The sequence below is a fragment of the Gossypium hirsutum genome, chromosome D07 (genome assembly GCF_007990345.1).
Source record: "Gossypium hirsutum isolate 1008001.06 chromosome D07, Gossypium_hirsutum_v2.1, whole genome shotgun sequence".
NCBI lineage: Eukaryota > Viridiplantae > Streptophyta > Magnoliopsida > Malvales > Malvaceae > Gossypium > Gossypium hirsutum.
This window is the reverse complement of record NC_053443.1, coordinates 11,752,912-11,773,474: the sequence shown is the minus strand read 5'-3', so window position 1 is coordinate 11,773,474 and position 20,563 is coordinate 11,752,912. Positions and strand designations below refer to the sequence as shown.

The 20,563-nt window shown below is 31.5% G+C and overlaps 2 protein-coding genes across 3 annotated transcripts; both read right to left on the bottom strand.

Annotated features, from left to right (window-relative positions):
- Positions 1–1,622: 1,622 nt before the first annotated feature.
- On the bottom strand, positions 1,623–7,631 carry LOC107954029 (long chain acyl-CoA synthetase 8). Of its 2 annotated transcripts, none has more exons than XM_016889481.2 (12): positions 7,431–7,631; positions 5,692–6,299; positions 5,540–5,620; positions 5,096–5,368; positions 4,787–4,918; positions 4,535–4,708; positions 4,209–4,438; positions 3,992–4,109; positions 3,694–3,825; positions 3,470–3,604; positions 3,188–3,394; positions 1,623–1,968 (listed from the first exon to the last, which is right to left on the bottom strand). In XM_016889481.2, exons 2-12 carry the CDS (start codon positions 6,238–6,240, stop codon positions 1,804–1,806), a joined length of 2,196 nt encoding a protein of 731 aa, XP_016744970.2. In that variant the 5' UTR covers positions 6,241–6,299; positions 7,431–7,631; the 3' UTR covers positions 1,623–1,803. The 2 variants fall into 2 exon arrangements, with proteins under 2 accessions (XP_016744970.2, XP_016744971.2); XM_016889482.2 differs by having other exon boundaries at positions 7,297–7,435.
- A 4,271-nt stretch (positions 7,632–11,902) lies between these two features.
- On the bottom strand, positions 11,903–14,403 carry LOC107954030 (heterogeneous nuclear ribonucleoprotein 1). Its single transcript, XM_016889483.2, has 6 exons — positions 14,200–14,403; positions 14,070–14,110; positions 13,807–13,970; positions 13,324–13,423; positions 13,040–13,209; positions 11,903–12,757 (listed from the first exon to the last, which is right to left on the bottom strand). The coding sequence occupies exons 1-6, from the start codon at positions 14,241–14,243 to the stop codon at positions 12,257–12,259; spliced, it is 1,020 nt and encodes a 339-aa protein (XP_016744972.1). The 5' UTR covers positions 14,244–14,403; the 3' UTR covers positions 11,903–12,256.
- Between the last annotated feature and the right edge of the window lie 6,160 nt (positions 14,404–20,563).

Below are 20,563 nucleotides of genomic sequence, written 5' to 3'. Positions count from 1 at the left end.
TCATTTAATTGATTTGATTGTAGATTTTATTTTAAAAACTCAAACATTTAAAAATAGTAAAATAAAAGATAAATCTTTTAAAATAGTCAAATAAAGATGTAATAATTCTTAATATTTGCATGATTGTTCTTAAAATTAAAATAATTAATATCTTGATTTTTTTGAGATAAAAATTGATTATTCATTCGAACTAAATGAGCAATATAACTGGAGAATAGAGTTCAAAACAGTACTAAAATTGAGAGATGTGGTTGTATAAAATTGTGATGTCACCTTTTTTGTTTTTTTCTTTTTAAGGGGAGAATGACAAATCTTTTCTCTAGAATTGAAACGCATTGCATTTCTTGCCGGTGTGAGTTGCCGTGTTGTCGGATCTACTAGTCCATCTAATCCTGATGTTTCAACAACTCCTTTCAGTCCGATACCAAGCCCCCAAACTCGGACCAATCCTCATCCAACTAATACAAAGCAAAGCAGAGTTGTTAAGCGTCTATAAGAGCTACACCTCTCGACGATAGATGGGTATCTAACCATCGCAATTCCTCCCTTAATGCAATAGCTTCCGCCACCTTCGATGCAAATCGACCCTCGACAACTGAGGACATGGCCTGAATTAAGTCACCTGAAACACCTTGCACAACCATACCAATCCTGCACCCATCAGCATCGTCAAAAAGCGTCACATTGACCCAACATACCCAATCACCTTCATATTCCATCGTCCCTACCTCCACCACCTGCTTCCAACGTCATTCATTCTCCGGTTATAAGCCTGTGCCACCTTCCAATCTCATGAAAACGCAACCGCTTGGGCCACAATAGTATAAGGCGTGACTACCTTGTTGTGCCATAGCAATTGATTACGTGCCCACCATAATTTCCTACTAATATCACAAAATTCTTCCAATATAACGACCTCATAGTTCCTTAATAAATCAATGAAACTGCCATAAGAACCTAATGTAATATTCCTTAGCTTTCCCCATAAACACCGAACAGCAGCAGCCTTATTACACCTTAAAACAGCATGTGTTTCATCTTCCACTTCTGAACAAGATTTGCAGGCTAAGCTGCATTGAACCCTCCGATCCAAGAGACTAGTATTAGTCGGCAAAATTTTCCGCAACGCCTTCCAAATAAACTCCTTCACTTTGGGAGGAATACAAAGCTTCCACACTGACTTCCAATTCACCTCTATCAAACAATCCTGACTATTAAGATATAAATGACATGCAACGTGATAGCTCGAGTTTACTGTCTACCCTCCCTTCCTATCAAAGTGCCAAATTAGTAGTATATCTCTAGCCGCATAAATCGAAACAGGGATTGAAGCTATAGCTTCTACCTCATGCACATAAAATCGATCAAAAAGCTTATGTATATCCCAGCCTTGCCCATTTGGAAGTATTAGATACCTAACTTTAAGTCCCTCCTCTACTCTAGCACTTCACCTCTCCAGCCGGTATTTATAGTCCCTCGGCAGCCACAGACCGGACTAAACACTTTCAAATAGCCCAATAACCATGCAAACTTATTAATAGTTTAAAATAATGTTGAATGTAGTTTTCCAAAATAAATAAATGATGAAAAGTTGACAGGTGGCTTAAAGTAAGAGAAACTAATAACTGAAATCAGAGCTTATTCTTTTAGAACAAAACTACGAATTATCTAATACAACTCATCTATGGAGCAACACTGTTTGATTTTTTGTCTCCACATACATGAAAACTTACAAAGAAGATGAAAGAGAGCATATGACAGTGAAAATACCAAGGTTAAATCAATGCATTTATTATGGGTATATTACTGGTACAACTTTTGGAGATCATCTTTGAACTTTGACTTTATTTGTTCCCTCTTTATTTTGAGTGCTGCTGTGACCAATCCTGATTCAGGTGTCCATGGTTCTGCCATCAGTTTAATCTTTGCAGGTATTTCAAATTTGTCTAGTTTTGCATCTTTCCCCACCTGCATTTTCAAAAAAAAACCAGCTCCAGTGTCATATAAAACATTAGAAAAGTTGTAATAATTTGTTTAATTAAATAATGTTTTATATAATTTGTGTTACACGAAACATTATAAAATTTGTAATAATTTGTGTAGTCAATGACAAGCTTATAATACCCTAACCCTCCACCTTTGTATAGTTTACATCTTGCTCACTCTACTAAAAAGATAGACAAATTAGTACTTCACATTATATCAAAGAGTAAACTGTTTGATTATAACAATATAAATAAATAAAATTTTTAATAAAATCAGTAGCGGGTCTTTAAGTTTTGAAGGAGGCTAGTAAAACTTTCAAGAATTTTAGGAGCTCAAATTAAATTTTTAAAATTTTGTGAGATTAGTGAGAATTTTCAAATACTTTAAATGAGTTTAATTAAATTTTTCAAAAAAATAAAAATAAAAATTATAATGAGGATTTTCAAATATTTGAAGGGTTTAATTAAATATTTTTAAAAACTTCAAAGTAGAAATGAAATTTTACAAAAATTTTGGGGCATAATTAAAATTTTCTAAAAATTTTAAGGGAAAATCATTTTTGAGGGCCAATTTACTCTTTAGTCTAAAATATTAGAGCCAATTTTTTCAATAAAAGAGGCAAAGTACAAAAAATTCAAAATATGTAAAAGAGAATTCTAAAGATTAAAATATGACATTGGTCTCTACTCTTTACAAATTTGGTCTCTACTCTTTACAAATTTAAAATTTAATCCTTGTACGTTTAATTTCTAAAACTTTAGTCCTACTTTTCAGATCAACTGTTTGTTAAGTCAACGCGTTCATTAAGTCATTTCTTAGTTACTTCGCTACCAATGAGTATTTTTTTTTTGTTTCAAAATGTAATCAACAAATTTAACAAAAAAATAAATAAATGTAGAGGACTAAATTCTTAAAATAAAACTACAATAACTAAATTCTAAATTTATAAAGAGTAGAGGATCCTATGACATATTTTAACCAATTCTAAGATTTAGAAAAGCATTTTTTTTAAACAAGTCAAACAACAACATTGTAGGTTGATGCCTAAACTAATGAGAAACCAACGGTAGGACTAGATTGATATAATATCAATACTCTGAACCAATTTAGAATCTCAATCATAATTTTTAAACCAATTTAAAAACCTGAATCATACTTTAAGGATGTCAGGGAACTTAATCCAAAAAGATAATGAACTGACCTTTGAAAGTGATTTTTGGACTTCACTAACAGTTTCAGCTTTGCCACACAGTTCTGGGAAATCTTGGTACTTTATGCCAGCTTCTACTGCCCACGTCTCAAGAAGTGGGCGTGACGGAACAATTAAAGCCACACAATAGCTGTGGAAGGGATCAGCATGCACCATCAAATTGTCGACAAACTTGCTTGACGTCAATGCTGCCTCAACCTGCAATCAGCATTTAAACAAAATGAGCATCCCATCCAGTATCAGCAAATGAGTACTCGGTTTTTTAATAATCACCTTTCCGAGAGATATATACTCTCCATGTTGAAGTTTGACAATGTCCTTTTTCCTATCGATAATCTCAAGACATCCATCAGGATGAAATTGTCCGATATCCCCGGTGTAAAACCAGCGCTTGCCCCTCTCATCGACCTGCAGGTGCAAGTGAACAACGGTTTATATAGTCAATACTTACAGGCTATGAGACCAACATGAACTTGCCTACAAAGCATGGAGTTCACCTTGTAAACCTCATCGGTTTTCTCAGGATTGTTGAAATAGCCATGAGTTACACTATGTCCCCCAACAACAATCTCTCCTCGAGGCATTGGTTTGTCGGATATTGAATACCCACCTTCCTCCCAATTGACAAGCTGAAAAAGTAAACCAATTCCAACATATCATACATTATGAACCTCAAATAAATACCAACACGAGTAACTAGTAAATGTTAATTTGAAAGCTACAGGAGTACTTCCAGCATTTTTTTTTCATTAAAATATACCAACACGAGCATCAGCCATCCCTTATGCGGCATACCTTAAGGTAGCAACAAGGAACGGGTGGCCCAACTCGGCCTATAGTTGTATCATCCCACTCAGTGAAAGCACTTCCAGCACATGTTTCTGTCAAGCCATATCCTTGACATACGGGAGCCCTAAAGAAGAAAATAAGATATGTATCAGTACCGGAAAAAATGAGAGAAACTAATTTATCATCAAACTATACAGATCTCTCAAGTGAAGAGAATCATTACCCCATGCAAATGTTGATGAAGCGTTGGGAATTCGCAGATAAAGGAGCCCCACCAGAGAGCATAAGTCGTAAGCGACCTCCTAGTGCAGCGCGTACCCTTTCAAAAACAATAACATCCCACAACCATCTCTCAAGTCCCCAAGCACCAAACCAGCTTCCTTCTATAGATTGCAGTCGACGTTTATAAGCAATATCAAAAAGTTTCCTTGCTAATCCTCCCTTCTCCTCAACCTACATGAAATAGAACCAATTAGGCAGTTCGCTGTTATCCCATATATAAGGGAGCTAAGAGCAACACATATCTAAGGGACTTAGACCAGTTCGCACCTTTTTCAGAACTCCATCCCGAACACGATCTAATATAGCTGGAACGGCTGCCATTAGAGTAGGCCTCAATACAGAAGCATCTCCCTTAGTCCCTCTCATGATTTTACTAGAAGTATCAGTTAGTGTCAAAGGTGAACCATAGCCAATTGCACAACCTGCACTCAGCATCACCGACTGGAGAACAACACAGAACCGTAAGAATAATCTTGATGCCATTGACAGGCAACCAAAAAAAACTGGATATGAACCTACCTCAGCTGCCAATTCCAAAACATGAGCTAAGGGCAAATATGCCAAGTATACATCATTCTTTCCAATTCCTGGGATCACAGTCAAAACCGCTGCAGCAAGGGCTACAATGTTTCCATGAGTTATCATAACTCCCTAAATCATGAAAGAGTTACATAATGTTAGCCTATATAAACAAATAACCACGACACAACTAGTTGCTCAGTTGCAAAGGCCAATTGGCAAATTTGCTAACATTGCTGTAGGTAGGTCCCTAAGCTTTCACATGCAAACAAAATACTGAACACAAAAAAACTAAATTTAGGAGCGTACCTTTGGCAGACCTGTACTGCCACTTGTATACATAATAACAGCTATATTGTCCTTGGAGGGTAGACTAGGCGGAACAGGTGCTCTTTCCCCAAGCAACTCAACTTCATGAAAGGATGAAACACTCAAGCTACTGATACTTCCAAATACACCAGAAATATTGGCAGCTTCATTGTCTTCAAAGTAAATGATACTTGAGATCGTCTCCAGGCTTGGGCGTATTGCAGCCAACTTTTTTAACTGCTTGGATTCACAGATCAAGGTTGTTACCTGTGTCTGTCATAATAAAAACACTGAATGAGGACAAGGAGCATTGTGAAATGAGAGACGAGAAGCAAGTAAGACAAGCAATATTGTAATCATATAATCACATTGTACATACAATAGAACATTTAAGAGCCGACAAATTCAGGGTCGCAAAGTAAACAAACATGATAAATTTCTCACCTCATTTAGGGAATGGATCAAGGCATCTTCACCTAATGAAGCATAAATAGTGACAACTGTTATATTCTGCCTAAGGCAACCCTGGAAGTCAAAAAGATCTGCATAAAAAACTTGGAATAAGAAGTGTTAAAATTGAGGGATCATAGCAATACCTGTAAAGCAATTTGCCATTCTGCTCGAGTTTCAGAAAATATCGCAATACGAGTATCAACATCATGACCAAAATTAACAAGACCGGACGCAAAGTGACAAGCACGTTGATAAACTTCTCCATAAGTTTGCCATTCATAATCCCCAAGCTGTAGCTTCTCGAATTTCCTTCCATCACTAGCAGTAACAAAGTCCTTCTTAATTACTTTTCTTGTTCCAAGATAATGATTCCGTGAATACTTCTTACAACATTGCTCGAAAAGTTCAGCTATTGTAGTGGCTCCTTCCCAAGGACACTGAAGCAACTCAGTGGTTCGAGCATTGCGCACAGCATAACCTGTTTCACCACCCACTTCGACTGGAACTCCTCTTTTTTTCCCCTTTTTCTTTCTCATGATAGAGGAAAGCAATATGGGTACAATCACAGCAGCAATAGCAGCACTCACAATCCCATATGTTCCAAATTTTTCCCCAAATGATGACAAATAATCATCGACATGAAATTTTTTTGTCAAGGGTTGGCTGAGAGTTGTCGCTTTGGTATTCTTCATTCTGAATGTTTATATTGAAAGCCTATAACATTCCTTTACAAGACCAGCCTGAAAATGAACTATAAAATAGACAGAAAAGGTTAACAACTCGACCAAACATTCACGTACCAGAGAATTAAGCTTTCTAATCAGAAATTCTTCCCAAAATAAGAGGCCTACGATATTAAACTATTCATGACTAAATCAAAGGTATAACGGTCTTGCCGACGAAGGCACAGTTGAAGTGGCAAACTTGTTTTTCATCAACATCATAGACTAGATTCGAGTCCTGTGTCAACCATCCCCTCCCCAAAACTTTGTAATGATTAAAAACAAAGCATAATGGTCTTGACAGTCCTTTGTATAATGGCTTACAATTTGACCATGGCTTAAAAACAACCAATACGTATGTAAATCCAAAAAAATATGACTGAAGCTAAGAACATGCAATGGTATATAGCAAACTAAGATAAAGATATTATAGAAAAACAATAAGGCATGATATAAAGAAGAATTGAACTTTATTTCACGTTTTGCAGTAAAAAAATGGCTAATTTCCCATTTCCACTATAACTTCATCCCTGAATGTATTAAATATCATGCATGATGAAACAATGAGAACAAAAAAATTGGTTCATAAAACCCAGATGTAAAACAGCACATCATGATCATAATATACATAAGCTTTTCTAATAATTACCACATCAGTGAAGTCAAATTCCATAAATCCAAAATAAATAAATAAATAAGACTAGTGGTCCTTCAATCCTCATAAAAACAAAAACCCAGAAAAAATAAAGCAGCAAAAACCAGCGTTCACTATATTGAGAAATAAGATAAAAAACCTTGATCAAATCCCAGATTATTGAAGCAATCAAACAAGGTACAAACCCAATTCAAAAGTCATCACTTTTATATGTCTAAAATCAAACTAAATCGACCCCAAAAATTTTCTAGAAATGACTATCCAAAGATCATGAGAAGTCGTCACCTTTACATGTCTCTAACAGCAAACTAAATCAACCAAAAAAGAAAATTTCTAGAAATGACTATGCACAGATCATGAAAAGTCGTCACCTTTACATGTGTCTAACAGCAAACTAAATCAACCCAAAGGATAACTGGCAAAATATATTCTAGAAATGAACTCTAAAATGAGAATATTGATGAACAAAATATGTTGGTTTAAGATTTCTTTTTTCCTTTTTTACCTTCAACACTGCTTTTAAACTTGGAGAAGCTGTGAGAAGCAGAAAGAAGGGAGGCAATGCTGTTTTAGCTTTCGTATGAATGAAGATTGCTGTGTACAAATACTATGAAATATCAAAATTGAATCTATTAAAATAATGGAAAGGATAAGGAAAAGAAAAAGTTGATGTAACAGATTTTTTTCCATAGAAGGTATTTAAAATGATTTGATTCGGTTCGATTTTGTAAGCTATGCCGGTGAAATTGCCATTGAAGCTATTATACTTGGTGTTAAATTATATTATGTTTTTTTATTTTAAAAATAAATAAATTATTTCTATTAAATTAAAGAATAAATTGATATTTTGTTAAAAATTTTATCGATTTCTATAATAAAAAATTTGATTTATATATATAAATATGAAGTACATGTGACACATCAACAATCTAATTTTAACTTCTAATTTACGGATAATACTTTTAGCGAATTATGCAACATAAACTAATGTTTTTAATTCACATTTTGAGTAATATAATTTTTGTATATTTTTTTTAATTTTAAAATTTCATATCTAACTCAATTACTTAAGTTAAATTTAATTATTAATTTTGTATTATGTATAATATGAATTTTGTTCATATTTTTTAATTTGATTATTTTTAGTTTATAGTTTTTTTAATTTTTAAATTTCAACTAAATAATTAATTAAAATTTCAAGTTTTTTTTTAGTGTTATATGAAAATAATAATGTGACATAGCATTACACATAAAATAACATGTTTACCATATAAAATTTAAGAGATAACAAAATTTAACTTAATGAAATTAATGTTCATTGTTTAGGTGATTAAAATTTCAAATTTTAAAAATATAAAAAATTAAACCCATTAAAATACAGAAGTTAAATTTAAAAATTAGGCAAAGTCTAAAATTAATTGTAAAATTTAAACATTTTGGGAGAAAATATTATTATCATATAGTATTTTTATTTTTAAAATATAAATTAAAATCAAATCAAATATTAAATATTTAAAAAAATTATATATTATTTTAAATTTGTTTTCATTAATTAAATAAAATAAGACTCAATAAAAAAATAATTGATTTTCCCATGATTTCACTTAAATGTCAAGGTTTTAATGCACTTTGAAACGATCACCCGGATTTCGGTTGACGCAATTTGGGTATTAAGAGAAAAAATACAACTTGGAGGGAAGTACAAGGGAACAGTCATTACGCCACGTACATTTGCAAAGTAGTCATGAGCTGGTCGGTAACACGTGGCGTAAGCGATGACGTCCTTTAAACCAGCCACGTGTTTTTTAACCAACAATAATGCACACATGTTTCCATAAGGTTGTTGTCTATATGCTTCACCGAACGAAAAATATACATTTTGATCCATAACTTTGATATTTAAATGTTTTTATTCCAATTAAATATTTGAATTTAACTTTAAAATTTTCTTTTCTTTTAATTCAATTAATTATTTAAATTTAGCTTATTAATTTAAATTAGTACTTATACTTGATTTCTTAATCCAAATCAATACTTATTTGAATCAATTTAAATTATAAAACTAAATTCAAATACTAAAATATATATTTACTCAATTATTAATGAAGACATGAAGAAAATTTTTATAAAAATAAAATGCAAATTTAAAATTATAAAATATGATTTTTTTTAGGATAATTAATTGATATACAATAATATTTAAATTTCACAAACATACAATTAAAAAGTGATACATGTCTCCTTTATGTATATATTTATTTATTTTTACTTTTTATTGAGACATATATCACAGTTTCAATTCAATCGTGGAGATTAAACTATGTATTTTAAGGTTAAAATATTTTTTAAAGGTTGCAAGTTTATATTTTGATATTATATTTTTAGTAACTTTTTTTAAACGATTTTATATTTCAAAAAGTACTGATGTTGGCACAACACCCGGTAGTTTGTAATAAATGATAGTGTTTGTTCTTACTTTTATTTATACAATTTTTGTTTATAAAATAGGATATCCAAAATATAAAAATATAAATTTGAATGAATAACTTCTCGATTTTGATATGAAGTCAATTAGTTTTTCTTAAAATAAATCAGTTTAATTTCCGTAGAATTTAAAAGTTAGTAGGTAAAATAATCAATCACGATATTTATGTTTACCCGTCAATTGTACATAATTTGATAATATGCTATCAAACTAAACCTTTAAATTTTATATATTTTGTCAATTAATCTTAATTTAATATGATGTATAAATGTTAGAAATTAAATTTATTAAATTAAGATTAATTGACAAAATCGAGTTGAATGTGCTAAATCATGATCAAATTCATAAAATAAATAAACACCAACAAATAAATCGATTATTATACCAATCAAAATCATATACAATTCATAAAAAAATACTATCGACATTATTAATTATCCTTAATTATTTACTTTCAAAATTGATGAAATTAAATTACTATAACTTTTTTTAAAAATCATTTTACTTAATATCTAAATTTAAAAAAAACGAAAAATGAGATTTCACCGTTCTCAAATTATGAAACTTCAAAATGATCGTCGTATACCCTCACAAGAAAAACATCGTTATCAATAAAATATAATCAATATTGAAACGTATATAAAAGTCAAATTATTTTTAGTTGTTATCCTTAATACCTCATTACCAATTAGAACCTATAATTTATTAAATAGATCATTTTTTTTACCCCTAAAATTAATAATTAGATCTATTTTAATATATTTTTATCTCTACACTTTAAATTAAAATTGATAATGTAACCAATATTATTAGAATAAGATCAAATTCAATAGAGGAAGACTTGAACAATATAAACAGTCCACAAAAAGAGTTGAACTGACTAAAAATCTATTTTAAATTAATAAAAATTAAAAACCAAAAAAGTAACTAACAATTGAACAGTATTAACAAAAAAACTTACTTCCATTTTTAAAAAAAATTTAATCAATAATTTAAATTGATTGAATCTAATTTGTTCAGCCACCTATTAATAAATTAGGTCATCAAACTTTTATATTTTTCTTTCAAATTATTTAGGGATAGTAATCAAGTAAAAAAAATACCAAAATAACCTAAAAACCAAAAGTCATATTATTATACCTTTCTCAAACACTTCCTATTATGATAAGAGTTTATACTGTTATCTATGCATTTAAGAACATATGTTAAATATATGAATATTAAAAAAGTAATTGTTCCAAGTTATAACCCATATTCTAAAACAATCAACATTTAAATTTTAAGGATTCTAATTAATTCCTGAGTATTAAGCTAATATGAAACATATTTTTAAAAACGTAGATAAATTCTTTATTGCATGAATAGCATATTAAATAATAATGTTATTAAAATTGAAGGACTTCTTTTAACTAATCTAAATTACCCATGCAATAAATACACTTAATTACAAATACCAACATAAACCTAATTGCCAAATTCATTAGTCAAATATTATATTAACCCAAAATTTCAAAAAAAAAAAATCACTCAGGAATGTAAGTTGCAATTAATTCAAAATAAAATGAAGAGTTGAAACATAATAGCCACTTAATTTCAACATAAAAAATTTTCATGACAGTTGGGAGTGATAAAAAAAAGCATAAAACCTGAAAGAACAAACAATAGCTGCAATTGAAGCCACAGTAGGGCAGAGCACATGCATGTGTCACGAGCCAAGACTTGATCTAATGCTTCAGGTAGCTTTGCTCACGGCAGACCATGACACATGCAAGGCCATGTATTCGCACAAGTAAAACTTGGTATATAGGTGAAAAACCCATTTCAACTAAGCCCTTGCTTTACGATTCTCTTGCCATCCCGGCATACATTCCCAAAAGCAAAGATGCGGTCACCATGTAAGTTGTAAAAAAATTTGATGCACTTAGTTATTGTCTGTGCCCCCATTAACATACAAAGACCCACACTAAGAAAGCCATCTCACTAGTTAACCAACATATATCTACAGCATGACTAGCCATCTAAGATGAACCACGGCTCTTAGTCCAACATAAACTAAAAGGTTAATATAATTTTTGGATCCTTTAATGACGTGGCACAATCTCAAAGTACAATGTCATCAAACTTCTATATTTTCCAAGTTCAAGACCAAAATAGATCTAATTACCGAGTTTTTAAGTACCAAAGTGAACCTAGTTACCAAGTTCAAGAACCAAAAATTACATTAACCCTAAACTAAAAACTGATTATTCGATAGTTCTCTTACTAGTGTAGCTATAGAAGCAACAGAAACAATATGTACCTTCCAAGTACACTCCAAAGACATTGAAAAACTTTTAAAAGATTGAACATGACAATAATGGACATGTTCTTGTATCTAACATGATTGAGCCCAAGTAACGTAATATGGATGCCTTTGCTATTTGTGAAAGTTACCTAGGCCTTGAGGTTTGCATACGAGGAAGAACTAGAAACTTTTAAAACATAAAGCTCTATACGTCAAACAGCAATCTTAGTGTGTAATTTACTAAATGTTACATTCACACCTCAATAGTCATTCTAACCAAAGCTTAAAACAAGTCTTCACAAACTACAATAAAACCGACAATAAATAAACTTAAAGTGAAAGATAGAAGCTCTACTAATATTATCGAGTTTGCTTGCTCTACCATGAGTAGCTGCAGTTCTAGTTTGATGCTTGATCTAACTTGGGTTTTCACTAAGCATGCAAATCTAAATAGATTTGATCTTCTAGATAGTGACAACTTGCAAAAGTGCACAGTGCCTATCGAACCATGTGATGAGATTGAAAACCTGGGGCAACTTTTATGGGAGATCTTAAACACGTTCTATCTTGCATAAGGATGATAGCGACTACTGCCTCCGTATCCTGATCTACTACCATATAATCCACCCGGTCCACCAAAACCAGCACCCGGGCCTGAATCATAATTACCACTAGGGCCTGAACCACTGTAACTTCCATAGCCTCCACCTCCACGTCCATACGGACCTATACCAGTCCCACTAAGCCCACCAGCATAGGAACCATATCGGCTAGCATAACCAAATGATGGATCTCCGCGGTAACCAGAGAAACCACCACCACCACCACCACCAAACCCCCCATAACTACCACCAAAATCAGCAGCACCACCACCATAACCACCATAATCTCCATATCTACTGCCAAAACCTCCAAAAGACCTATAAGGACCAGGGCCAAAACCACCATAATCACCAAATCCACCATAACCATCATTGTATGAGCGTCCCCTAGATTCACTACCATATGCAGGGCCAGGTGCTGGGTTTGAGGATTTCTTTGGTTCAGCCTTCTTGATTTCAACCTACAACAAAGAAGTAAGTTAACCTAGGTTCCCTGCACCAATACACTATATTGACAGCCTGCCTTGACAAGAAAAGAGTCATGTAATAACAACAATAAACCTGCAATGAACTTAGCAAATTTGAAATTTGAAAAACTAAATAAAACCCAAAAAAACAATGAGAACGGTTATTTCCATCAACAGAAGAATTTGATATGCCACTCCACATTGTTTCTGTGCAAAAGGATATACACATTTGATTACATTAGATTGCATAGGGAGCCATTGAACAGAAGTACTCACCCGAGTACCCTCCATATCTATCATGTTTCCATTGGCCAGCATATTGTCAACAACTTTTTCGTTGTCAAACACGATAAACCCGAACCCCCTAGAACGCTTGGTTGCATGGTCACATATTATCTCATGTTCCACCACCTTTCCATACTTCGAGAAGAAATTCTTGAACTCGTCTAAAGGTTTGAAGATCAAAAAGGAAAATCAATAAGTAAACAATATTTGCCAGTTAAAAGCATCAACACTCAATGTCACGGAAGAAGGTCTACGATATATAACAAATATCAGACCTTCAGTAACTGATGTTGGAATCCCACCAACAAATATTTTCTTCGTCTTGAAATCATTCGACTGTGAGGAACCTTTCGGAACAGTTCTTTTAATCTCAACCTGTGCCAATAATCAATCCATCAGGCAAGATTTTAAACACTTGATAAAGCTCACAAAACAATATCAATACAACTTCTCCATGAATCACAAAACCCATATTACAACTAAATCTACCCCCAAAAAAAAACCTTTAGCTATCACTTCTCAAGCATCAAATTGCAAAGAACAGTTTTATTTTGGCTCCTTCAATTCAATTAGTAGAATATTAACAGTAAGAAGCTTAGCTCTGCTACACAACTTAAATGCAAAGAAAGTGACAGCCACCAAGAAAATCCGAAACCAAAAATCAAAATCCAAATTGTAAAATTTATCAGACCCCAATACAGTTAAAAGGGTTTTCCTTATCTCTCTTCAAATACATGGAAAGTGAAACTTTTGCTTACTTGTTTGCCATTAATAACATGATCCTCTTGCATAACAGTGTCAACAACAGAAGGATCCGCAAAGGTAATGAACCCAAAACCACGGGGCCGACCCGTATGTCGATCTTTCATTATAACGTAATCAGTTATTTCCCCATACTTTTCAAAGTACTTAGTAAAAGTCTCTGAAAAATAAATCCCAACCAACAAGAATCCAGAAAAAAAAGTCAGTAATTTGAAGAACATTCATCAACAAAAAAAACACAAAAAAAAGCTCAGCTAACCCAGAGTTGTGTCCTTAGCTAAGCCTCCAATAAATATTTTCCTGCACAATAAAAAAAAGAGAGATTCAATAAAAACCATTAAATATTGAGAAATAGAAAGAAAGGGGGGAAAGGGTATAAATTGATGTACCCAGGGCTAGCACCATCGTTGTCGTTGCCCTTCCTGGAACCCATGAAAGGTTGTTTTTTGTTTTTCTTTTTTTGAGATCTGAGGTGGTAAAAGAGAGAATTAGGGAAGGGATGCTCTTGCTTTTAAGATAAGCTCTATTGTAGGTTTTTAGGGTTAGAAATAGATGGTTGAAGAAGACATGTAAAAATCATTAAAAAATAAAAACCTGTGACTCCTATTTCCTTTTAATAAACGATAATTAAAGGATAAATTTCAGCCAAAGTCACTAAACTATTAATAAATTTACGTTTTAGTCATTTAATTTCAAAATATTACAAAATATGAATAAAATATTTAAAAGTTTGCAATTAGTCACTAAAATATTTTTTTTCTTTCTTTTTTCTTATCACTTTAATCAAAGAAAAGACTTGAGCATTTATTATTTTTCCAGCTTATTTATTTGGAAAACAATATATGAATTAATTTATCAGGAGAATACATTAAATTGTTAGTAAAACAAAACACTTATTATACAACAAAAATATATGTGATTTTATTTGAGAAATTATAGGGAATTAATCAATTAGTTCCTCTACAATTAAATGACTTAATTAGTCTATATGCCATTAAAATGAATCAAATAAAGCGGAATTAGAATAAAGTTAATATTTATTGTTTATAAAATATCATTTACTAGTTAACAGAGTTAATATTTTTAAAAGTTTTTATAGTTTTGTAAATGAAATCATTTGTTTAGAATTAAATTACAATTGAAAAAATTTCAAGATATTTTTTATATGTTAAATGTTAACTTTGTTACAATTTAAACTTGTTTCATTCTTTTTAATAGTATAAGAACTAAAATTATTCATTTAACAATAAAATGACTAATTTGATCTAAACCCTATAACATAAGGACTTTCTAGGTACTTTAACCTAGATATATATATGCGCAAATTCCACGAGAGAAATTAGTAGAATGTGTTTGTGACTAATTTTACATTCCGTCAATCAAACAACTAAATTTTACATTTCAATCAAGTGAACCAAATGAGGTAATAATGTGACATGCTTGATAATTTGTTGAGTAATCTTACATTTCAATAATTTTATTAATAGAGGTAGTCTTAAAATCTACGACCAACTTGTTGGAAAAATGAGTTTGAAAAACGCAGTAAAAAATAAGTTTGGAAAAATCAAAGCTTTAATTTTCTTTTTCCAAAACTATAACTTGGTTGTGATATCTAAAGTAATAAGCACTTAATCAAAATTATACTTTTTCAATTCGTCTAGGATTAACGCTTCGACTGAATAGTCTTCTTCGCTATCATCAATATAATGTTTGCCGAGTGTGGGCTCACTTCAAATCAGAAAAATTTTCATAAAATTACCGTTAGGGGTAAATTCACAATTTTTTTAAACTTAGAGCTTAAAGAGTTTAATTATGATTAAACTTAATCACTTTAATATTAAATATATTAAAATTATATTATTTTTTGAATAGTTAATTTGAAATTAAATTAACCGTTAAAGTCACAGTAGGAGTGCGATTCATCCACTGCTCAACTGCGAAAAAACAACCACCATCAACCATCCGCCAGTCACCGGAATGTTGCCATCACAATTGTCGGCACCGTCGTGCCTATTGATGTCGTTGTAGGTGTGACACCCTCACGACACCCCCGAGCCGGTTCGGTCTAGGCCAATGAAGGTCTGATCGGTCTGGTCTAGCCACCAATTGGATCGTCGGCCTGGTTTCACATATCAGGTCCGATTCAACCAATTTTTAGGTCTCGATCTCGATTTTGTGTTATTGAGATCAAATTTCAATCTCAGGTCCAATTTTCAAGTTCAATTACCTATTGGACCAATTGTTTGTCTTGAAATTAATTTTCAAAAACATCATATTTATTTTAATTAAATTGAATAATTTAATTTTACTTGATCTAAATTAATTTTCTCAAAAATCACTGAGATTTTCTTAAATTAAATTTTCAAGAAAATTTTTTAATCAAATTCTTCAGTTTAACAATTCACACGACCGCCTAGTTTAATTTCACATCGATTTATCGAATAAATCAACTCAATTAAATTATTTACAAAGTTATAGATTTTTTTTCTAATTCAAATGCAGTCAGATTGAGCTTTTGTTGAGCTAGTAGATGAACCAATTGAACATATACAATTAGACTCTAGTAATTGCAATTATGTCCAAAAGTATCGTTCCGATAATTCGTAATTTACTTAATTATGGAATCAGTCCATAAGAAGTACCATGATTGAAAATTCGTTAATGTATATTCTTTACAAAAGCAATTCATCCAACTGTTTTGTCTAATGACATTGTTATGTGTGTGTTACCCTCATATGATATCATTGATTTATTTGAGTTAAATCCGTTCACTCAGTACAATCATATTTTATCTCATTGTCACCATTGTGTCTTCTTCATGATTAATATGATTACTGTCAATAGATGATTGTGATAAAATGCTTGTTCGAGAACAAGCAACCCGTGATCATGTTCCATATTTATCAATCCACACAATGTTAATAAGATGATATCGTTGACTCTTTAATCAAGCTATGAATTCAATTGTTGTTAGTAAAGTCATGCCATATACAAGTCATATACTCAACATACCGGTTATGGGTTCGATCATCTTTAGCGCATAAGCCTTCACGTATATCAAAGCACATGAATTACATACGCATGATCAGTTACTAACTCAAAATTTAGATAAATCACACCATGAATGTCACAAGTAAATTAATTCACAAATGTATTAAAAAATAATTCATCTTTAGTCCAGTTCAATGTATCATTCTTCCAATTAGTATATTTATATATCTACCCATGGGGTTAACTGCTCCGATAGCTAAGACTAACCATCTCCCTAATTGGAATTGTAAACGACATAATAATCATTTTGAGTATTTGAATCAAATGCTCATTTTGATTATTTTACGAGATTACGAACTCGTTTAAATTATATACTGAAGTAAGTTGTCTTTCTCGCAATATAAACGTTCTTACGGTACCACTTATTATCAATTTGAACTTAAATAATCAATGAGCTAATATTTGCTTGTTATAATTTCGCTATACATACAAAACATGAAAAATAGACATGCAAAGATATAATAGTGAAATGTGAAATAAACTTCATTTATTTATCCATCGTTTAAATACATAGAAAATTATTACATGTTTATTACAATATTGACACATTTTCCAACACAAACATCACATTGCTTTCTTTCTTTTTTCTTATTTAATAAAAAGTAAATATGTCGATTGAGTATTAACTCGACTGGCATGAGTTTTGATGCCAATGCAGGAGGACGTGGGTTCGAGTGTACTGAAGCGCATTATCCTCTTATTTATAGGTTGGGGAGGGAATATAAGTAATTTTAGGCATTGTCTCAAAAAGAACAAATATAATCATTATAATGATATTGGTAAAAAAATAAAAAATAAAAAATTAATACCAATAATATGAGTATAAAAAAGTGTTTATATTTATACACCATCAATTATAACCTGTACCTCGTTAATGAAGTAAATATTAATTTTGATTTTAAATAAATTATTTATATGTTTTAAAATTATTTTTAAACGTTTTTATTTATATCAATGACATGTTTGAGATAGGAGTCTCATAAAATTCCCTATACTATATTTTGGATTAAATTTTAGCTCTTTTGTTTAAAAAAGGTAAATTAATCTTTGTCTATTAGATGAGTATATTAATATTATACTTAGGCCCAGCCCGGCTTGACCCATGAGCACCTTTAATATACATAGTATTTATGATTTTTTTTAAATAAAATGCTATCATTAACAAGAACCATGAACTATAAAAATACAAATACATGACACATTGCATAGACGATAAATAAAACACTACAAACTGATGGACAATCCATTGATGCATCACATTGATCAAACTACTAAAAAATGAATCTTATCCCCGCCATTATCAAACCAACTTGACAATGAAGTCCAGCCAACCAAAAAATAACTACCAATAGACCCAACGCATTAGTACAATCGACCAAGTCTCAGATGGTCTGTCCTCTTCTTTGTCATTTCAAATTCCAATTTTAAAAACACATCATTATGCTCTCTCACGACAAGGCCCTCCGATAACAGTTTCTAATGGATCTAGCCACACATTTATACTGGCAAATCTCATATATACATCAAAACATGACTAGATATTATAATTTTTTTGTTGTTAGGATGATTTCTTTTGTTAATTTTATTAGTAACCATATTTTCAAATACTTTCTTGGACTAACTTATATACAATGATTTGATTCTAGGTATTGTTAAATGTCTAGAAAATTATTATTGATAATTTTTACAATAGTTAGTCTTTTTAGATTTTAAAATTATATAGTCATGTAATTACAATTTATACTACTAAATATTACTTGGGGAATTATGTTGTAAGTACACGCTATTCGTCAAATGTGTATAGTGAACTAGAATTCCTTGTAATTATAAAGCGGTGTAGTTACTATCCTAATAATTACACTATCATCCAATTACCCTCTAGAACCTAAACACACCCTAAGGTAAATTAATCTCGACGAATATGCTTTTTGGAGTTTGAAGTTAAAAGAAAAGTTTAGGCATTATCAAAACGAATAATTTAATAAAGTTTAATATCTTATATGTTTTGATTTACTGGTGGAGCTATAATTGTTTTAGGGGTCGAAATTGAACCATAAGTTATTTTATAAGGTCAAAATATAATTTTATCTTTTATTAACTTATAATTTCATCTTTTTGAATAGAATATTTTCTTTTTTTTTTACTAAAGTGATTTTATCATACTAACTTCTAATTTTATCATTTATAAAAAGATTAAAAAAATATTTTTTTCCATTAGAGATTGTTTTGACGAAAAGTATGAGAAAATATTGTTTTGGTTTGAACTTAAAACCTAATGAATGCAAGTTATTTACTATTATAGCATATCTAATCCACAATATGTTAATATCTTTTTAGTTTTAAAATCAAGCTATAACAAAACAACATATTATTGATTTTTTTATCCCATCTTTCATATATCAACCTTATATTTTATAAAATAATATATCACACAATTTGAGAATGGTTAAATATAAAATTAGTACTTGAATTTATCCACTTCTCCTAGATTAGTACTTATGTTTTTTTTTGTCTTAGATTGGTACCCGAACTTTTTTTCCGTCCACTAGTTTGGTACCTAAACCTAACGACGTTAAGATTTTGCTGACGTGGCAGCATTGGCCACTCACGTGGTGCCACATGGACTGCTTTTGTAGATCATTTTTTTTATTTTCTTTTTCATTTTCCCTCTTTTTCTTTTTCCTATCCTAGCCATCCTGCATCTACACTGTTGCTAGGTCACCGTTCGACCTCCTATAGTGAGCTCTCTGACCAACGACAGCACCATCATTTTTTGCCTCCCTTGAAAATCCATCATCAACTATGTTCATTTTTTTGTCTGTTTATTCAATTTGTTTAATCTTCACGTGAGAAAGTGAAAGAAAATAAAGATACAACAGAGAGAAAAGGTGAGAAAAATTTAATGAACTGATTTCAGTTTTTTTCAAGCTTAAATTCATAGCTAATTTTTGGGTTTTCTTTTTTCAAGCTTAAATTCATAGGCAATTTTTTAGTTTTCCTTTTTCTTCTTTGTTTTCAAAGGCTGAATCAATAAATCGATGAAGGAATTAGAGAAGAGTTTAGATCCACAGTTATGGAATGCATGTGCTGGACCCATCTCTTATTTCGTACTCTCCCCACACTCACCACCACCGGTCGCCACCCTCACCACTGCCACTAACCGCTGCCGCCACTCTTTTTTCTCTTTTTCTCACAAATCAAATACCCAAACCTCAAATTTCTTCCTTTCCCACTCTATTCAAATTCATCCTTTTCTAGAAAAATTATAATTGAATTTTATTCTCCTCCTTCCCTAAAAGAAACAAAGAAGAAAATTTAGTACAAAAGCAAAGATAAAGATATGGCTTCAATCCCAACTCATTCGCTTGGTAATATCACATTCCGAGCCATTAATTTTCGTATTTTAGAAGATAGTTTTATCACCCACTGGTGAGGTTCCCCGATTCCACTTCTATGTCACTGCTCTGATAACTCTTCTAACAACAATTCCGTTAGCTAGAGGTGGGACTTTGCCATTGTAGACGTTATCAAAAGTGCCGTCAAACGATTCAATTCGTACTTGAACCCTTTCCGTAGACACCCCGCAAAAAAAGACTACATTTCTGAGAACCGATGGCGGCAACGAGACAAAGAGGGAGATTGAAATTGGAATCGATGGAAAAAGCACTTCGAACAATTTGATGAACAAGAACGACTCCTCTC

Bases quoted from the DNA above. Each gene is read 5' to 3' on its own strand.
- LOC107954029 (XM_016889481.2), bottom strand. From the start codon at position 6,240: ATGAAGAATACCAAAGCGACAACTCTCAGCCAACCCTTGACAAAAAAA. The intron at 4,709-4,786 runs GTAGGTTCATAT...GTTGTTCTCCAG, and splicing joins TTTTGGAATTGGCAGCTGAG to TCGGTGATGCTGAGTGCAGG. The intron at 3,826-3,991 runs GTATGCCGCATA...TTACTTTTTCAG, and splicing joins TTCCTTGTTGCTACCTTAAG to CTTGTCAATTGGGAGGAAGG.
- LOC107954030 (XM_016889483.2), bottom strand. From the start codon at position 14,243: ATGGGTTCCAGGAAGGGCAACGACAACGATGGTGCTAGCCCTGG. The intron at 13,424-13,806 runs GTAAGCAAAAGT...TTATTGGCACAG, and splicing joins ATGTTATTAATGGCAAACAA to GTTGAGATTAAAAGAACTGT. The intron at 13,210-13,323 runs GTCTGATATTTG...TCAAACCTTTAG, and splicing joins TCCAACATCAGTTACTGAAG to ACGAGTTCAAGAATTTCTTC.